Genomic DNA, 17,547 nt, shown 5'->3' on the forward strand with positions numbered 1-17,547 from the left:
GGTGATTCCTGCCTTGAGAGCAACCAGAGGGCTCCCCGTCCCCAGCCTGGGGATGGGTCAAGGCTGGCTTCCCAGGGCAGGCAGCCTCTGACTTGGATGGCCTATCTGCTCTCATCCGCTAAGGGCACCCTCCTCCACTGCATACTTCTTCCCTCGCTTCCTGGACCCCCAGGGCAGCCCTGTGCGGATCACCCTCGTCTTTGTGGCCTCTACACATGGCAAGTCTCTGGCCCTTCCTCGGAGCACTCCCAGCTCTGTCTACACGGATGCTGCCCGGGCCCCTCGCCGAGCCCCAGAGCCCGTCCACGGTGGAACCCCGTGGGCATCTGCACCCACAGGTCCTGACACCCCTCTGTAGCTCCCAAGCCTGCCCTGCCTAGGCAGATGGCACCGTGCCCCTGGATGCTCAGGCCGGGAGCCTCTGAGCTGGGTGTGGCTCCTCCCTCTTCCACTGCAGCAAGCCCTGCCCACAGTCTGTCTAGGATCCGGCCCCGTGGCCCCCTCTCGCCTGCCTCAGCCCCCCAGCCCAGGGCTTCCCTCACTCCTTACCTGAATAGAGGTCTCCCTGTCCCACTCACGTCCCCTCCAGCTCTGCTCTCCATACCTGTGCTTATGTCTTTGTCACTGTTTCCTCCACCATAACGTAAGCCCCAGAGGACAGGGACTTAGTCTCCTCCCTTGTTGGGGGCTGGGTAGCCTGACACACACCAAGTGCTCGTGGGAGGGATGGCTTAGTTAAGAGAGCGCTGAGACTTGGAAGATGAGTGGCAGCTGGCCAGGCCATCCCATTGTACAGAGGGGGAAACTGAGGCTCTACAGGTTTCCGAAGCTGCTGGTGGCCACATGGATTGGTTTGTTCATTTGCAGATCACAGTTGGAAGGGCAAATGTGAGTGGCAGGGAACAAGGCACCTGGGGAGGGCAGGGGTGGCTCCAAGGGGCCGAGCGTCTTGCTCCTGCAACAAGACCCACCCATCTGATTTTTTGAGAGGGTCACCCCCTGTGGGCCACAGCCCGGGCCTCCTCTCCCTGCCCCTGCACCACCCCTGGAGATCTGCCTCCTCCTCTTGCCGCCCCTCCCAGCTCGCAGCCAAATGCAGGTCTTGCTAAATCTGATGGCTTCCCTGTCCTCCGAGGGAGGACACGGTGGATCGCGCCTTCTGTGGCAGTGCCCTCCTCGCCAGCCTCCCGGCACGGCTGCTGTCACCTTTTACTCCCATCGGTGGCTTTCTATGTGATGGTCCATCCTTGAGGATGTCCCTGACGTGTGACATTGCTGCCCCCATATGATCTGGTGCCTTGTCCCCATGGCCTGTATCCTGCGATACTTTCTCAGACTCTTCTGTTTTCGGGAAAGAGGGCAAGCACTCAGAAGACTGCCCCAGACCTGTGGCAGTCGTGGGGCTCCTTCCCTCAGCCCCAGAGTGACACTTACCTCCCCGGCAGCCCCACCAGTGTCGGTAGGAGCCCCACGAGGCCGGGCCTGGGTCTTGCTCCCCACGGGGTCCAGAAGAGCCCCCGCCCATGAGCTCACACCCGCCAGCCTTGACAGTGTCCGGGCCACCAGGCTCAATGCGGGGGAGAAGCACCAGCCCCCCCAGCCATCTTGAGGTGAGCCACAGCCTCTGACTGTGACAGACGCCTCCAGAAGCAGGTGGTGCAGGGGAGGGACACTCGATTTGGAAGAAGACAGCTGGGTTCCACCCAAAGGCAGCCATCTGACTAGCTGGCCAGGCCTCAGTTTACCCCTCTGTAAACTCTACTTCCTCAGGCTATGAAGAGAATTAAATGAGACTAAGGACGTGTCTCGTGGGTTTTTTTGTACACAGTAAAGTGCCACGTGGAGGCCAATACCTATCTAACGGGCTCTGTGGCCTCAGGCAAGTCTCCTGCCCTCTCTGAGCCTTCTCGTCCTCAAGTGTGGACCAGAGATGGTGTGAAGACTTGCCTTGCAGGTTTGTGGAGAAGCGCATGAGAGGGTTCGGAGAGAGCCCTGGCTGGTATCCGGAGAGGCCCCTCTCCTGGGCCCCGATCAGGCTGTGACCGGGGTGGTTCTGGCTTCTGCCTGACGGTAAAGTAGCTCGGGGGAGCGAATCCTGCATGCACAGGCAGGGGACGGGCAGGCGGCCAGGAGTTTTAATTAGCCCCGGCCCCGCCATGAGGCTGTCATGGCCCTGTGGTTGGCAGAGCGGTGCCTGCGAGCAGGGGGACGTCTGGGTGGCCTCCCTCTGCCTCGGAAGGAGCTGCCTGTCTCCCGGAGCCCGGTGCCCCGCCACGGGCCCAGCACCCCTGCCTCCGCAGCCAGCGTGAGCTTCCTGACACTTGCCCCTCCTGGCCTCTCCTGCGTGAAGCTCGGATGCTTTCTGCCATCCACGCTGTCAGCTGGGCCCCCCTGTCCGGGGAGGTCCCCCCGCCTCCCCTCGTTGGTCCTCTTTAGGTCAATGTTTAGGTCCCCTCCTGGCTGACCCTCTTTAGGTTCCCCCATTCCCTTAGGTCTTGGCACACACTTTTTCCTCTTCCTACCCTCCCTCTCTTGCCCAAGGAGTTTCTCAGCCTTTAAGTTGTTGGTGGTTTTTTTTTTTTTAAGATTTTATTTATTTATTTGACAGACAGAGATCACAAGTAGGCAGAGAGGCAGGCAGAGAGAGAGAGAGGGAAGGAAGCAGGCTCCCTGCTGAGCAGAGAGCCTGATGTGGGGCTCCATCCCAGGACCCCAAGATCACGACCCAAGCCGAAGGCAGAGGCTTTAACCCACTGAGCCACCCAGGCGCCCCAGTCTTTAAGTTTTTTGGTTTTTTAAAAGATTTTATTTATTTATTTGACAGAGAGAGTGATCACAAGTAGGCAGAGAGGCAGGCAGAGAGAGAGGAGGAAGCAGGCTCCCTGCTGAGCAGAGCCCGATGCAGGGCTTGATCCCAAGACCCTGAGATCATGATCTGAGCCGAAGGCAGAGGTTCAACCCACTGAGCCACCCAGGCGCCCTCAGCCTTTAAGTTTTAAACACCCCTTTCTGGAGCGCCTGGGTGGCTCAGTCAGTTAAGCAACTGCCTTTGGCTCAGGTCATGATCCCGGGGTCCTGGGATCGAGTCCTGCGTCAGGCTCCCTGCTCGGCTGGGAGTCTGTTCCTCCCTCTCCCTCTGCCCCCTCAAGCTCCTGCTCTCTTTCTCTCTCAAATAAATAAACAAACACCTCTTTCTGCCAGGTGAGGCATTTGTTCCCCAGTGTGTGCCATGGGCTGTGTCCTCTCGGTCAGCACAGGGACCACACTTTAGTCAAACGGGGTTCCTCATCCATCTCCCCACTAGGTCCTCAGTCCCAGGAACGCAGGGCCGGTGTCCACCTCTTCACAGCACCCGGCTAGCCAGAGGCGGCTGACAAGCGTGTGTCGGTCGGGCAAGGGCCACCTCATGCCACCTGAGTGCCAAGCACTTACCCCTCATCCCCCCTGAATCCTTGCGACAACCTCACGAAGGAAGGTTCTGGCTGAAGAAAGTGAGGCCCAGAAAGGGGAAGGGGCAGCGGGGGACTGGACATCCGGTCTGGCTGGCACTCTCTCAGGACCACCCTTAATGGTCAGCTCTGCTGCCGGGGACCCTGTCACCCTGGCCCCGTGTCACCGTGACTGTGACCCAGCACGGGCAATCCCACGTCCAGTCTGTGCAGACAGAGGAGTAGCATGTCGTGGGTCCCAGAGGCATTTGCTGCCCATCCTTGGGGAGGGTGGGGAGGCAGTGCTGAGTGGCCCCCTGGCAACCGGCCATTCTCTGCCCTGGGGCGTCTGTGGGGTGGGAGCCGCCCATCCCCGGCTCTGACCGCCCGGACTCCTGTCCTCACAGAAACGGAGGCTGACTCCTCGGAAGAAGCCCGCCCAGAAGGGCTCGGCCCCGGGTGCCCGCGGCCAGCAGCAGCCTCTGGACGAGTCCGTCTACACGGTGAGTCTCAGGGCTGGGCTCCCTGCTGGGTCAGGTCCCAGCCTCCGGTTTCTTGTCTGTAAACTGGGGACCAGCATTCCCTCCTGGCGGAATTTCTCCGAAGATGAACACGTGTGTGGCCCCTGGCCCCCCGCAGGCACGCAGGTGCCCCCGGGCCCCCTTCGCTGGCTCGCCCCTCCACTTCTGGAACAGGGGGCGGCGGGGGATGAGGGAAGTTTCTCCACCCGAACTAATGATGTTGAGCTGCTCACCAGCCTCTTCCTGTTTGGATTACACAAGCAACATCACAGCAACAACAAAACATCACAGAAAGAGGAAAAGGTCAGGCACCATCATGAGCCCTAACACACTTGATGCTTCTCAATTCTTCACACTTCCCTCCCCCCACACGCAGACCTTGTTTTCTATCTTTTTTTTTTTTTTTTTTTTTTGGTCAGAGAGAGAGCGAGCACAGGCAGACAGAATGGCAGGCAGAGGCAGAGGGAGAAGCAGGCTCCCTGCCGAGCAAGGATCCCGATGCGGGACTCGATTCCAGGACGCTGGGATCATGACCTGAGCCGAAGGCAGCTGCTTAACCAACTGAGCCACCCAGGCATCCCTTGTTTTCTATCCTTAAACTCAAGCAGAGACACGGGCCAGGATGCCAGGTCACGAGCATTTCCTGTCGCTGCACCTGTCTCGGTGTTTACCTGGGGGAGGCTCAGCCCAGTGCACTGGGTGTGAGCCCGCCCCGCGGGACTCGGCCCTCTCGGCCCAGCAGCTGCAAGGGGACAAACATTCTTTCCAGTTCTATTTTAGTTCCGCAAGGAGCATGCGCTCACTGTAGAGAAGATGAAGAATGAATGCCACCCCGTGTCAGCTGGGGTCTTAACTCCGTGAGATCTAGAATCAACAGGTTAGGAACTGGGCTCCTCCCCTGGCAGGTGCCAAGTCTTGCTGGGGATGTGCGGGTTCCCCAGGGGGCGCGTTCGAGGGCTCCCCCTGCATGAGGGTTCTGCCTGTCTGTGCTATCACGGTTCCTGTCCCCACCACCCGGACATACATGAAACTTGAGTCCACACACCGGGCATGCAGGGTAGGGGTGTTTACTGAGGGTGGGGACTGATGGGGAGGAGGCAAAGGGACTGTCGCTACAACACCAACAACTCCAAACAGAATACAACGCGGCCAGCCCGCAGACAGCCTTCCCCTCCGCCCCTGGGAATTTCCACCAGCCACTGCTTCCCACGTGGCCTCAGACTTCTCCACATTCCCTCTCCTCTCCCAGCAACTCATGGTATTTTTCTTGTGAGGACTTCTGGTATCAGCTGTTGAATAAAAACATTTCTCTCTCTCTCTCTCCACAAACACACACGGGCACACACGTGAGATCTCTCTCTCTCTCTATATATATATACACACACATATATATAATATGTGATATAGACAGATATATCTGTAGATCTATAGGTATATAGATAGATTGATCTATCTATATCACATATTATATATATACATATACATACGCATATATATAAAGAAAATAACCATCATCCTAAGCCTATCTTCTTCCAGGATAAATACTAGTAACATTGACTTCTATACCTTCCAGTCTTTTTTCTATAAATATGCACAAAAAGACCCATACACACACTCACACGCACTTTTTTTTTCTTTTTGGAGTAGTACAGCTATTTTTGTTCATGTTACAATATCTCATGAGCATCTTTCTACATGAATAACTACCCTTCTACAAGAGCACTTTTTAAAAAAGATTTTATTTATTTATTTGATGGAGAGAGAGAGAGATCACAAGTAGGCTGAGAGGCAGGCAGAGGGGGAGGAGGAAGCAGGCTCCCTGCCGAGCAGAGAGCCCGATCGATGCTGAGCAGGGCTCAATCCCAGGACCTTGAGATCATGACCTGAGCTGAAGGCAGAGGCTTAACCCACTGAGCCACCCAGGTGCCCCTACAAGAGCATATATATATATTTTTTAAAGATTTATTTATTTATTTATTTGACAGAGAGAGATCACAAGTAGACAGAGAGGCAGGTAGAGAGAGAGGAGGAAGCAGGCTCCCCGCTGAGCAGAGAGCCCGTTGCGGGACTCAATCCCAGGACCCTGAGATCACGACCTGAGCCGAAGGCAGCGGCCCAACTCACTGAGCCACCCAGGCGCCCAAGAGCATATATTTTTTTAAAGATTTTATTTATTTGACAGAGAGAGCTAGTGAGAGAGGGAACACGGGCTGGGGGAGTAGAGAAGGAGAAGCAAGCTTCCCACTGAGCAGGGAGCCTGATGTAGGGCTCAATCCCAGGACGCTGGGATCATGACCCAAGCCAAAGGCAGATGCCTAACGACTGAGCCACCCAGGCGCCCCTACAAGAGCATATTTTAATGGAAGAGACTCACTCCTGCTTGGAACGTCATCCCCAGTTCCAGTTTATTTTCTGGTTGTCTATTGCTGGTATGTAGGCATATGACTGGTTTTTTAATATTGACTTTATAATGGAGTGACCTTGTTGAATTCATTCATTAATCCTAATAGGTCTCTGTAAATCCCTTTGGATTTTCTATGAACCCAGTCTATTCATGTCATCCATGAATAAGGGAAGTCTCATTTCTTCTTTTCCAATCCATGCTTTTATTTTTCTCTTCCTTTCTCTCACTGCCTCAGACGTCCAGTCTGACGATGAATGGGTGACAGCATCCTTGTCTTGTTCCTAGCCTCCAGAAAAGGGCTTTTGTACCTTCTACCTCTACTTTCTTTGGATGGATCCTTGGATCATTGATTTTTCTATCTTTCTTCTTTTTGAATCTGTGCATCAAAGGCTATGAACTGCCCTTTAACTATAGCTTTAGCTGCATCCCACAAGTTCTGATACATCCTCTTTTCACCAACTTTCAGTTTAAATTTTCTGTTGAGAGTTCCTCCTTGCCCCGTGGGTTGTTTAAAAGTGTTTTGCTTCATTTTCAAATGTTTAATTACTTTTAGTCATTGTTCTGCTTTTTATTTCTTGCTAATTCCACTGTGATCAGAAAATATATTCAGTATGATTTTAACCCTTTGAAGTTTTGAAACTTGCTTTGTGGCTCAGTGTGTATTTCGTGCACACTTGCAAAAAGCTTGCACTGGGCATGGTTGACTAAATGTTTTATGTATATCAGTTAGGTCAAGGTTTTGTTTTTTTTGTTTTTTTTTTTTTGTTTTAAGATTTTATATATTGATTTGAGAGAGAGAAGGAGAGAGCATGAGCAGAGGGAAGAGGGCAGAGGAAGAGGGGGAAGCAGACTCCACTGAGCAGGGAGCCTGATCCGTGCCTCAACCCCAGGACCCAGGATGCTGAGATCACAACCTGAGCCAAAGGCAGATGCTTAACTGACTGAGCTACCAGGTGGCAGTCAATTAGGTCAAGTTTGTTGATCATGTTGTTTAAAATATTTCATTCCCTTACTGATTTTTTTTGGTCTATCAGGTATTAAGAGAATTGAGTTAAGTCTGTCCATATGATTACAGATTTGTTTATTTCTCCTTTTAGTTGTGTCAGATTTTACTTTTTATTTGTATGGGAAAATGCTCATGACATACTGTGACGTGAAAAAAAAGTTGTGTCATTCTAATTTGTTTTTAAAACGTTATCTATTAAGGAGCATGGATTTGTAGTGGGTCAAACAGACTGGGATTCAAAGCCTCGTTCTGTTGCTCACAGATTCTGTTACTTAAATTTTCTGAGTCTTGGCTCCATAATCTGTAAAGTAGGGCTTAACAACAGAATATTGCATTCAAACTTGCAAACATGCTACAATTTCTTCCATCCTGTATTTCTCGAGCCCACATCTCTCTCCAGTGACCCTGACTTTTCTCCACGACTCATAAGAGAACTGTCATAACTCGCTGTCTTCAGCTTTTCTCTCTCCTTTATGACCCATTCAGTTGGGCTTTCCGTCCACATATTCATCAAAATCTGCTCTCTCAAGGTGACCTTCGACCTCCACATTGTTAAATCCAATGGTCATTTCCTGGACCTCATCGTCTTTGATGGATCAGCAGCATCTGACACTATCAACCTCTCTTTCCTCCTTGATGCACTTTCTTTACTTGTTTCTGGAACATTCCACACCCTCCTGATGCCCCTGCGCCCGATTCACCATCAAGCCTTCTTAGCTTCCTTCAACTGGTTCTAGGAACCAGTGGAACTCTGACCTCTAAACACTGGAGTCCAGTCCTGGGACCCTTCCTCTTTGACCTCCGTCCCTTCCCTGGGGATCTCATTCAACCTCAAGGTTTGAGACCGTCAATATTTTGACACCTATTTGACACATTTGTGTCTCCAGCCAGATACGTCCTCTGAACACCCGAGTCATTCCATTCGAGCCACTGGCTTCACTCTCAGACCTGCCTCCAATTCTTTACCCACCGAGGGGCCTCTACTCATAGTCCCCATTGCAAGGGACTGACTGCTCCATCCTTCTAGTTGCTCAGGCTGAGAGTCTGAAGTGGTCCTTTCCTTCCCTCTATCACTACTCACATCTGATCTGCTGGCACATCTTTTTTTTTTTTTCCAAACATACCCCTTCCCACCCCTCCCCACCCTTCCAGCACTAACACTGGTGAGAGCCACCCCAGCCCCAGCCGTTTCTTGTCTGGAGTCCTACAATTTATTTCTGATCAACTGGCCTTTTTTTTTTTTTTTTAAAGATTTTATTTATTTATTTGAGAGACAGAAAGAGCATGAGCAGGGGCAGAGGGAGAAGCAGACTCCCCACTGAGCAGGGAGCCCAACATGGGGCTCGATCCCAGGACTCTAAGATCATGACCTGAGCTGAAAGCGGTCGCTTAATTGACTGAGCTACCCAGGCACCCCTGGCCTATTTTTTTTTTTTTGTAAGATTTTACTTATTTATTTGACAGACAGAGATCACAAGTAGGCAGAGAGGCAGGCAGAGAAAGAGAAGGAAGCAGGCTCCTCGCTGAGTAGAGAGTCCCATGTGGGGCTCAATCCCAGGACCCAGGGATCATGACCTGAGCCAAAGGCAGAGGCTTTAACCCACTGAGCCACCCAGGCACCCCTGGCCTATTTTTTTTTAAAGATTTATTTACTTAGTTGAGAGACAGAGAGCGAGAGAGCAAGTGTGGGGAGGGGCAGAGAGAGAGAGAAACTTCAGCAGACTCTGTCCTGAACATGGAGCCCGATGAGGGGCTTGATCTCACAATCCTGCGATCCGGACCTGAGCCGAAACCGAGTCGGATGCTTAACTGACTGCGTCACCCTGCCACCCTTTCACTGGCTTATTATTACCCTTGCCTTTGGGCAGCAGCCAGAGTGACTTCTTGCTCAAACAAGACTATGTTCAGTCTGCTCAGAGCACTTGCTGAGTCCTGGTCCTCCGAGAAGCAGCCACCAAGCTAGGGCGAGCCTGACATGGTCTAATAAGGGAAACCACTCAGGAGAGGAAACAGGGAAGGCTGGGTGAGCTGTCGGACCAAAACAGAGCTGGTCCTGAGCGAGGAAAGTGGGCAGGACGGTCGCAGGGAGGCCCCGAGGCCACACTGTGTAGGAAAGGCTCAGCAAGGCTGGGGAGTGCCCACGGCAGTCGTCTTCTGTTCCCTGGGGCAGGGGGCCGTGCTGCCATGCCCACTGTGCACAGGGCTTCTGGCCTCCAGCCACCCATGATGATGGGTTCCAGAGCCCGGCAGCTGGGACCTCTGGTCCGTCCTGGTTCCTGCCGCTGGAGCTCTGGGAAGCGCATTCTCACAACAGCTCAGGCCTCTGAAGGTCCCCGCCTCACTCAGAGTCCACATCAGAGCCCCAACAGAACTCCCCGGGGTACCCTCACCCCACCTCCATTCCCCCCGTTATCTGCTGGCGCCCGTCACCCTGGCTTCCTCACTGTTCCCGGAGCACCAGGCATGTCCTCACCGTGGGGCCTTGGTGCCGGCCGCCCCCTTTGCTCGGGACCAGCCTGTCCACAGCGGTCGGTGGGGCTGCCCCTCACTCCTCGATGCTCTGCTCCAACGGCGCCTTCGCAGGGAGGTCTTTCCTGAGCTCCCCTTCAAAAGGGCGAGCTTCGGGACACCTGGGTGGCTCAGCAGGTTAAGCCACGGCCTTCAGCTCAGGTCATGATCCCAGGGTCCTAGGATCGAGCCCCACATCGGGCTCTTTGTCCAGCAGGGAGCCTGCTTCTCTCTCTGCCTCTGCCTGCCACTCTGCCTGCTTGTGTTCTCTCTAACAAATAAATAATATCTTAAAATTTAAAAATAAATAAATAAATAAAAGGGCGAGCTTCCCACCCCCTCCAGGACCCGAACCACCCTGTCTTCCTTCTCCTGTCCTCCACAGCCCTTACGTCCCCCTCTTACTTCTGTGATTGCGTTTGTCCCACACAGAGTAGGTGTTCAGCATTCGGGGCCATGGGCGGCAGTGGAGGGCCCTTCCTCCCTTCCAGATGCCAGGGTTTCCGCAGGGGCTCCGTGCTGGGCGCAGAGTAGGCACCGTGGGACACCCGTGGGACGTCCGCTTGGTGGTGTCGCTCTCCCTCAGGGGCACTTGGACTCCTCCCCTCAGCTCTGCTCCAGCCTTGGCCATGCTGCTGCTCCGTTCCTGCTCGCTGCCGCCGGCGGGCCCCGCTGACCTACACCGATGCCGTCTCTTCCCACCGGGCAGCCTCAAGGAGCTCCCTGCTGCCAGCCTTCTGCCCTGGCCCGAGCAGGGATGGCTACCCTGGCCCGGCTTCCCCAGACTCCAGTCCCTCCCCAGTCCAGGCCGCTCCCTTCAAGACGTGCCAGGACACTACCCTTCTTCTGCCCCGAGGGCCGCTCCTTTCTGAACAGCTCCCCCGGATCGCACCCATCGGCCCCCGCAGTGCCTTGTACAAGTCTCTGTGCAGGAGCCCAGGAGAGTGCAGCTCTTGTGTTTCCTCGGTCGGGGCAGGGGCAGGTCTCACAGGGGCACCAAGGTCTAGAACCCTCAGAGTGGCGGCCCGCGGCAGCTGACTTTGGCTTTGACTTCAGCGGGGCTAGAGGGAGGCTTTGCCGCTGACTTCACACATCTGCCAGGGCTGACAACCGTTTGGGTCAGCGCTATCGCCCACGGAGCAGCAGGAGCCAACAGTCTTGGAGGGCCTGGGTCCCAGGCAAATCGCCCTAGTTCAACACAGCCCAGCCCAGCCCAGCCCAGCCCCAGCCCAGCCCCAGCCCAGCAGAGCCCAGCACAGCACAGACTAGCCCAGCACAACAGAGCACAGCACAGACTAGCCCAGCCCAGCCCAGCCTGGTACAACACAGCCCCCCACAGCCCACTCAGATCCCTGGGCAGTCCTCTGTCAGCAAGCACACCCTGAGGGAGGCAGTTGCCATCACCACCAAGGAAGGCTAGGAGGGTCCAGCACAGGGCCTCAGAGGGTGTCCTGTTGACAAGGCAGCGGCACATCACAGCCCAGAGATGTGGGTCACACCCTGAATGCAGTCACAGCCCGGTAGGTCAGGCCTTGTCCAAGGCTTCACTCCGCAGCTGCTAATTGGCCTGCAGCCCCCCTGCTCTTGGCCCCACAGCTGCTCCCGCCCTTAGCCTGGCCAACCTCCAGTGTGGGTCAAAGGCCCGTGGGGTCCCTGGGGCCCAGAGAGCCCCTAGTCACGGCTTGGCCCAGTGGGAGCATGCAGAGCTGGGGCGGGAGGCCCAAGTCCCAATCCCGGCCCCACCTCCAAGACGCTGTGTGACCTGGGACAGCTTGGAGCCTCTCTGGGCTAACGTGGGACAGGCAGCCTGTGCGAGCCAGACACCAGGCAGAAGGGAACCACCTGTGGGGCCCCAGAATGGCTCCCCCACCGAGGGGTCAGCAAGGTGACCCTTGCCTTCACTGACCAGACACATGAGCAGACACGTCCAGCTAGGAGGGATGCCAGCTCAGTGGAGCTCCGGGTCCAGGCGGGCAGGGGTGGGGGCGCAGGGCTGCCGAGTAACAGATGCCTGGTCTGTGTGCCAGGCTTGCTGGCCGCGGCTAGCGCTCTGGGCAGGCATCAAGACCCCATAGGCCGGAGCAGGCCCTGGACATGGCCTTCTACCGAGGATGGGGCTTCTCCTTCGGGCAGTCCTGCCCGCTTCCCTGCCTGGAGGGAGGTCAGAAGCCCCTCTCCCAAGACCCACCCTCTTTCCGACTCAGGGCCCCTTGAACTGATCCCCAGGGCTGCCGAGCCATCTCTGTGTGCGATGCCCTTGAAGTGAGGGTCTCCCCAGCGGGTTTTCACGCACTGCTACCTCTCCGCGCCTCCCTCCGCCCCTCCCCACCCCCTCCCCTTGCCTCAGAGCACCACCTGTCTCTCCAGCCTGCCTCGGCAACCCCTGCTTGCCTGTTGCCAGGGAAACCACCTCCTTGGCAACCAGCCGGCATCCATGTGACACGCACACGCGGGAAGGAAGGGAAGGTTCCTGCCTCTCGCTTAGGCTGCTGGTGGCTCTGCTCTGACAACTCCAAGGAGCAGCATTTGCTTGTCGCCCGGGACCCAGGTGCCCGACGGAGTCTGAAGGAGGGTCCAAGCTGGGGCCGCAGAGAGGGGAGGGAGGCATCAGGCCCCCCTCCTTGATGATCATTCAACTGACGATCATTCAGCAATTATTAAGTGCCTACTATTTACGAAGCCCTGTGCTGGGTCCTTCACATACAATACCTTATTTAATGAGGCTTTGAACCTGCAAGATCAATAGAATTATTCCCATTTGCAGATAGGGAGACGGAGAGAGGTTCAGGGCTGCCCTGGGTTAGAATGTGTCGGAGCTGAGAGCTGAACTTAGTCTTGTCTGATTTCAAAGCCTGGTTCTTTCTACCATCCTGAGGCCTCTGATCCGGCTACTCATAGGGGGGCCAAGAGTGAGTGTGGCCCCAAGACAGGCATGGGCAAGGATCTCATAGCTCATATGGGGCCATTGTCCACATGCGCCAAGCAAATTGTGCATTCAGTGACCCAGAGGTGAACCAGGTACAGCCTGATGGGAGAGGTATGTGACCCCAGTGGGTGCCTAAGTCATCCACGGGCACACGCCAAGGTGGGGTGTCAAAGGAGTCCTAGAGGGGAGGAGGGGTGGCCGGGACCCTCACAGGGGAAGGAGCTTTGGCCCCGGCAGAGTGAGGACAGATCCCAGGGGGCCAGCCTATTGGAGCCACAGCCATAGTGTCATGGCTGCGACTGCTGGCAGCCACGTTCCTGAGGGCCTAAGGACAGGCAGGGACTGTGGGAGTGGGCCTCAGCTCCCCAGTAGAAGCATGGCCCACCTGGGCTGAGCACAAGACTCTCATAGAGCCTCAAGATGGTATGAGGCAGGCGACAGGGGGCCCAGAGAGGGTCGCTTTGAGCAGGCGGGGACAGGGGGAGGAGTATCGGCGAGAGAGGACAGCAGGTGCAATGTGCAGCGTGTGGCTGGCGGGTGGCTCCGGCCCAGAGGACTCGAAGCCCAGAGGACTCGGAATGTTCCTTGGGCTCCCGCAGGCAGGGGCCATCCACAAGGAGGCCTGGCTGCTGGGCCACCGTCCCTGCCCTTCAGTCCACGTTCCTCTGACCCTCGCCCTCTCCTGCAGGCCCTGCAGTGCAGAGACACTGAAGTCTACTCCTGCCTCCAGAATGAGGCCCGCAGGCTGCCGCCCACCCAGAGCCTCCTCTCGCAGGTATGCCGGGCCCCTTCTGGTCTGTAAGGCAAACAGGACCACAGGAGGGAGCCACCTGCAGCTGAATCCCAGCCCTCTCCCCTAGGCAGGCAGCCTGGTGGTTAGGGGGACTGGAGGGTTGGAAGCCCTGCTCCATGCCTTCCTAGGGCTCCCTCTGAGCCTGAACCCCTCCTCCTCAAACCCGAGGAGCCTCACAGCCCTCTGCCCCAAGATCTGCCAGGAAGGTTAAATGTCGTCCTGGGACCGGTGGGCCCTTGGGCAGTGTGAGCAGTGTCTACACTGGCCAACTAGGCAGGGGGTATTGCTAGGCTTCTAGCTGTCCCCAGGCTGGCACCGGCTAAAGTGGGAAGCTAGGGTCTGGGCTGGTGCCGGCCTGGGTTGGCCTGGTCAGGGTTCTGTAGTCATCATGATGGGGGCCACATCGTAGCACCTGATCATGATTCCCTCTTAAACCTCAGTTTGTTCATCTGTAAAGTGGATGAGTAACATTTTCCTGCAAAACCAGCTGCCCTGAATTTAAATGAATTCTGGGTTAATCTACGCCAGAGTTTTGGACACGTTAAAGTACAAGGGGTTAGCAAGCCGCTATAGGAGCCCACGGACACCTTGGAAGAGGCGTCAGGAAGTGAGGGGGCCAGAAGTTGGCCTTCCCCAGCTCAGGGGGCCCAGGCTGGCATTGTTTGTTGACTCTCCTTTTCTCAAAGCCCTTTCTATACTCAGCCCTGAACTTGGCCCTGACTGGAAGCAGGGCTTCCCCAGGCTGAGACCCCCAAGGATGTCTCGGCCATCCTAGTCACTGTCCGCCCTGTGCAGGGCCCTGAGGGTCTGGCCGGGACAGTTGGACGTGGCCCTGTCCTTTGGGAGCCTCAGGTCTGCAGGAAGAGGCGTTGACCTGACAAACAGAGACGTTGGCAGCCCCCTGTGAGGGGTGGGCTGCGGGGAAGCTGGGGCTGGGGGAGGGGCCACTCAGGGATGCTGAGCCAAACTTGCAATGTGAGTAGGAGGCCGTGGGGGAGCAGCTGGGGGTGGGGAACCCCCCAGATGACGGGGAGAGCTTGTGAAGAGGCCTGAAGGGCTGGAGAGCAGGGAGCAAGTGTGGGTGGCATGGGGGGAGAGGAGGTTGGCGGGGTGGCCGGAGGGACAAGGACAGCCCTTCCTGTCAAAGCCACGCAGGAAGCTGTCTGTTGACTTCTGACTAAAACTGAATTAGTGCAACTTTGTTCTCTTCCTATTGCTTTTTTTTTCTTTCTTTCTTTCTTTCTTCTCCCAGGAGAAACCGCAAGGATTTACGGATGACAGTGAATTTAACATGGTCTATGAAAATCTCTAGAACGGGAACCACTGGCCCATTGGTCTGGGCCTGAATCCGGGGCCCCATGCAGCCCCTCGTTCCACAGGATGGGCCCCATACCAGGAGGAAGGCCCCAGGGGTGCCCCATCACCTCACCCCCACATTCGAGGCACTTCAAGCCTGGGTCTGCCCCCTACCCCCCCATTCTGTGCCCCAGCCATACCCACTGAGCATCTCACATCTGGCCTTTGCCCCGGCTCTTCCCTCTGTCCACCAGCCCTCCCTCCATCACCATGGGCTCTCTGGGACCTCCCCCTCCCCAAGCCCTCCGCACTTTCTCAGGATCCACAGGCTTGCTCACCGCCAGCCTGCCCGCACGCAGACTCTAAGGCCAGCCATGGGCAAGGGACCCTTGTCCCTGCTGTGAGCACGAGCATCAGTGGGGACACTTAAAGGACCAATTACACAAATGCCCCCTGCCCAGCTGGGTCGAAGGCACAAGGCAGCCGTGCAAGGTGGGGCAGGGGGCTGGGGCGGGGGCGTGTGGGGATGGGCAAGAAGGGAGCTGCGCAGAGGCTCGGCTGGGCTCGGGGACAGAGCTCGGGGACAGGCCAGGGAGGCGGCTGAGTGGAAGTCATCCGGCTGGGGGCCTGGAGCCAGAGGGCCAGGAAGGAGATCTGACATTCTTGGGACAGGGAATGGGGAGATGCTGGCTAAAGGGGCTGAACTGCCTGAAGCGCTCCATCCCTCCAGCAAGGACCCGGAGGTGGTTTCCCATCAGCCTGGCCATCTGCACTCCGTGCTTGGTCACCCTGTCCAGGTCTCACCTGCTCCTCCTTCCCCAGAGCTCCCGTCTGGCGTACCTGGGTCCCACCCCACTCCTCTCTGGTCTGCCTCCTTCCCCTGGCCCAGGCCTCTGAGGAGCCCTCCTCCCACCGTCTAGCTCTAGCTGCCGGGCTTGGTGCCTGGGGCTCCTCCGGCAGGTGGACAGCTGCTTGGTGGTGCTGGAGCTCAGGCCCTGTCCAGACGGGGGGGCCCCTTGGGGCACGGAGCCATTTCTGTAGCCCCCAGGGCTTGTTCCTCCCTCTCAGCAGCCCTGCTGGAACCTGTTCGACAGGCGGACAGGGCTGAGGGGTGGGGAGTCCCCCAGGCTGCGGGGCTCGGCTCCTTCCCTCCCCTGCTCCCCTGCCCCTGTCCCCTGCCACTGCCTTCTACTCTGTCATTTGTAAAACCCTCCCTCCCACCCCCAGGCTGCCCCAGAGGTCCTTGAGGGGCCCTTGCCCACAAGCATGTACAGTGACCATGAGGGGCCCGAGGCACAGGCCCTGACCCTGGCCCCCGAGCAGTACTGGGCCACCCAACGGTGGGCATCCAGATAAAACATCTATGGGATGCAGGTGCCTGGGGGGCACAGTTGGTTAAGAGGTTAAGCCTCTGACTCTTGGTTTCAGCTCAGGTCCTGATCTCAGGGTCCTGGGATCGAGCCCCGTGTCGGGCTCCTTGCTCATTGTGGAGTCTGCTAAAGTTTCTCTCTCCGTCTCCCTCTGCCCCTCCCCCATGCACTTGCTCTGTCTCTCTCAAATCAATCAATCTTTAAAATAAATAAATAGAAATCTGCATGGGATCACGTCCCTCCTCGCGCTCCGCAGTTCCCACCGTCCCCAGTTCCCACCTCACTGGGAACGAAATGCTAAGCCCCTTCAGGACCAACCTGCCACCCTTCTGCACACACAGCCACTGCCAGCATAGTGGCTGAATCTGGCCCGGGGGCAAGACGGGGAGGGTGCTGAGGTGTCCAAGGGGCAGGCAGCAAGGCAGGGAGGAGGAGGGGGAGGAGGGCCAAGCTGGAGGGGGGGGGTAAGAGATATCCCCGGACTCCCAGTGTGGAGCAAGGGGCTGCTGGTGCAGGGGTGGGGGGCAGGGGTGGCAGATTCCCCCAGGGGGAGCAGGGGACAGTAGGGAGGAGAGGGCTTCGAACTGAGCTCCTTGAGGGCACGCCTGTGTGGACTCTGGACTCTGAGCAGGGTGAGGAGGGAAGGACGGAACTTGGGAGCCCTGTGGGGCTGGGGGCTGCCGAGCTTTCTGGAACCCCAGCTCTCCCTCGCAGCAGCCACGCCCTCCTGAGCCCCGGTTGCCGGGACAATCAAGACCTCTCAGAGCGGCCCAGGGAAGACAGATGGGGAACTCTCTGCTCAGCGGGTGTGCGTTTTCCTCTCCGGCTTCTCCTCCAGGAAAGACAAGCGATGGCAGAACAGTGTGGAGGGGGTTCGCTAAACAACAGGCCCCGGGCTCTGTCGCCCCCACGGGAGGAGGATCTGAAGAGGAACAGGTCAGGCCTGGGTGAGGGGAGCCTTAGACCCAAAGGCTGGATGGCAGCATCCCCAGTGGTGGGTCCCAGGCCTAGGCCGGTAGAAGTCCCCTGCGGTCCTGGAGGGCCAGGCCCTGGGCACCGCTCCTTCCCACCCCGACCCTGCCCCAAGGTACCCCCTCGGAGGGGCAGTCGGACCTGGCCTGCCTGGCCCTGACAGGGATTTCCTCCCGGCTCTCAGCAGGGCCTGCCTGCCCTCCTGGGTCACCGTCCACACAGCCTCGGGCACCTGGAACCGGTCAGCTGCTTCCGACACCCTGCACCTCCGAGGGCCTCTCTGGGGCAGCCCCTCAGATGTGGCCCACATGGCCCCTTCCCTC

The 17,547-nt window shown here is 57.1% G+C and overlaps 1 protein-coding gene across 1 annotated transcript in view; it reads left to right on the forward strand.

Moving 5' to 3' along the window:
* The window catches only part of NFAM1 (NFAT activating protein with ITAM motif 1), a 33,901-nt gene extending 18,802 nt beyond the window's left edge, over positions 1-15,099 (forward strand). Inside the window, exons 4-6 of the mRNA XM_004771201.3 lie at positions 3,836-3,931; positions 13,482-13,568; positions 14,839-15,099. Coding sequence (XP_004771258.1) covers positions 3,836-3,931; positions 13,482-13,568; positions 14,839-14,898 — 243 coding nt within the window. The 3' untranslated portion in view covers positions 14,899-15,099. The remainder of the gene's footprint in view (positions 1-3,835; positions 3,932-13,481; positions 13,569-14,838) is intronic.
* Positions 15,100-17,547: the final 2,448 nt, after the last annotated feature.

The sequence above is a fragment of the Mustela putorius genome, unplaced genomic scaffold (genome assembly GCF_011764305.1).
Source record: "Mustela putorius furo isolate JIRA1106 unplaced genomic scaffold, ASM1176430v1.1 tig00000738_pilon_pilon_pilon, whole genome shotgun sequence".
In the NCBI taxonomy this organism is placed as follows: domain Eukaryota; kingdom Metazoa; phylum Chordata; class Mammalia; order Carnivora; family Mustelidae; genus Mustela; species Mustela putorius.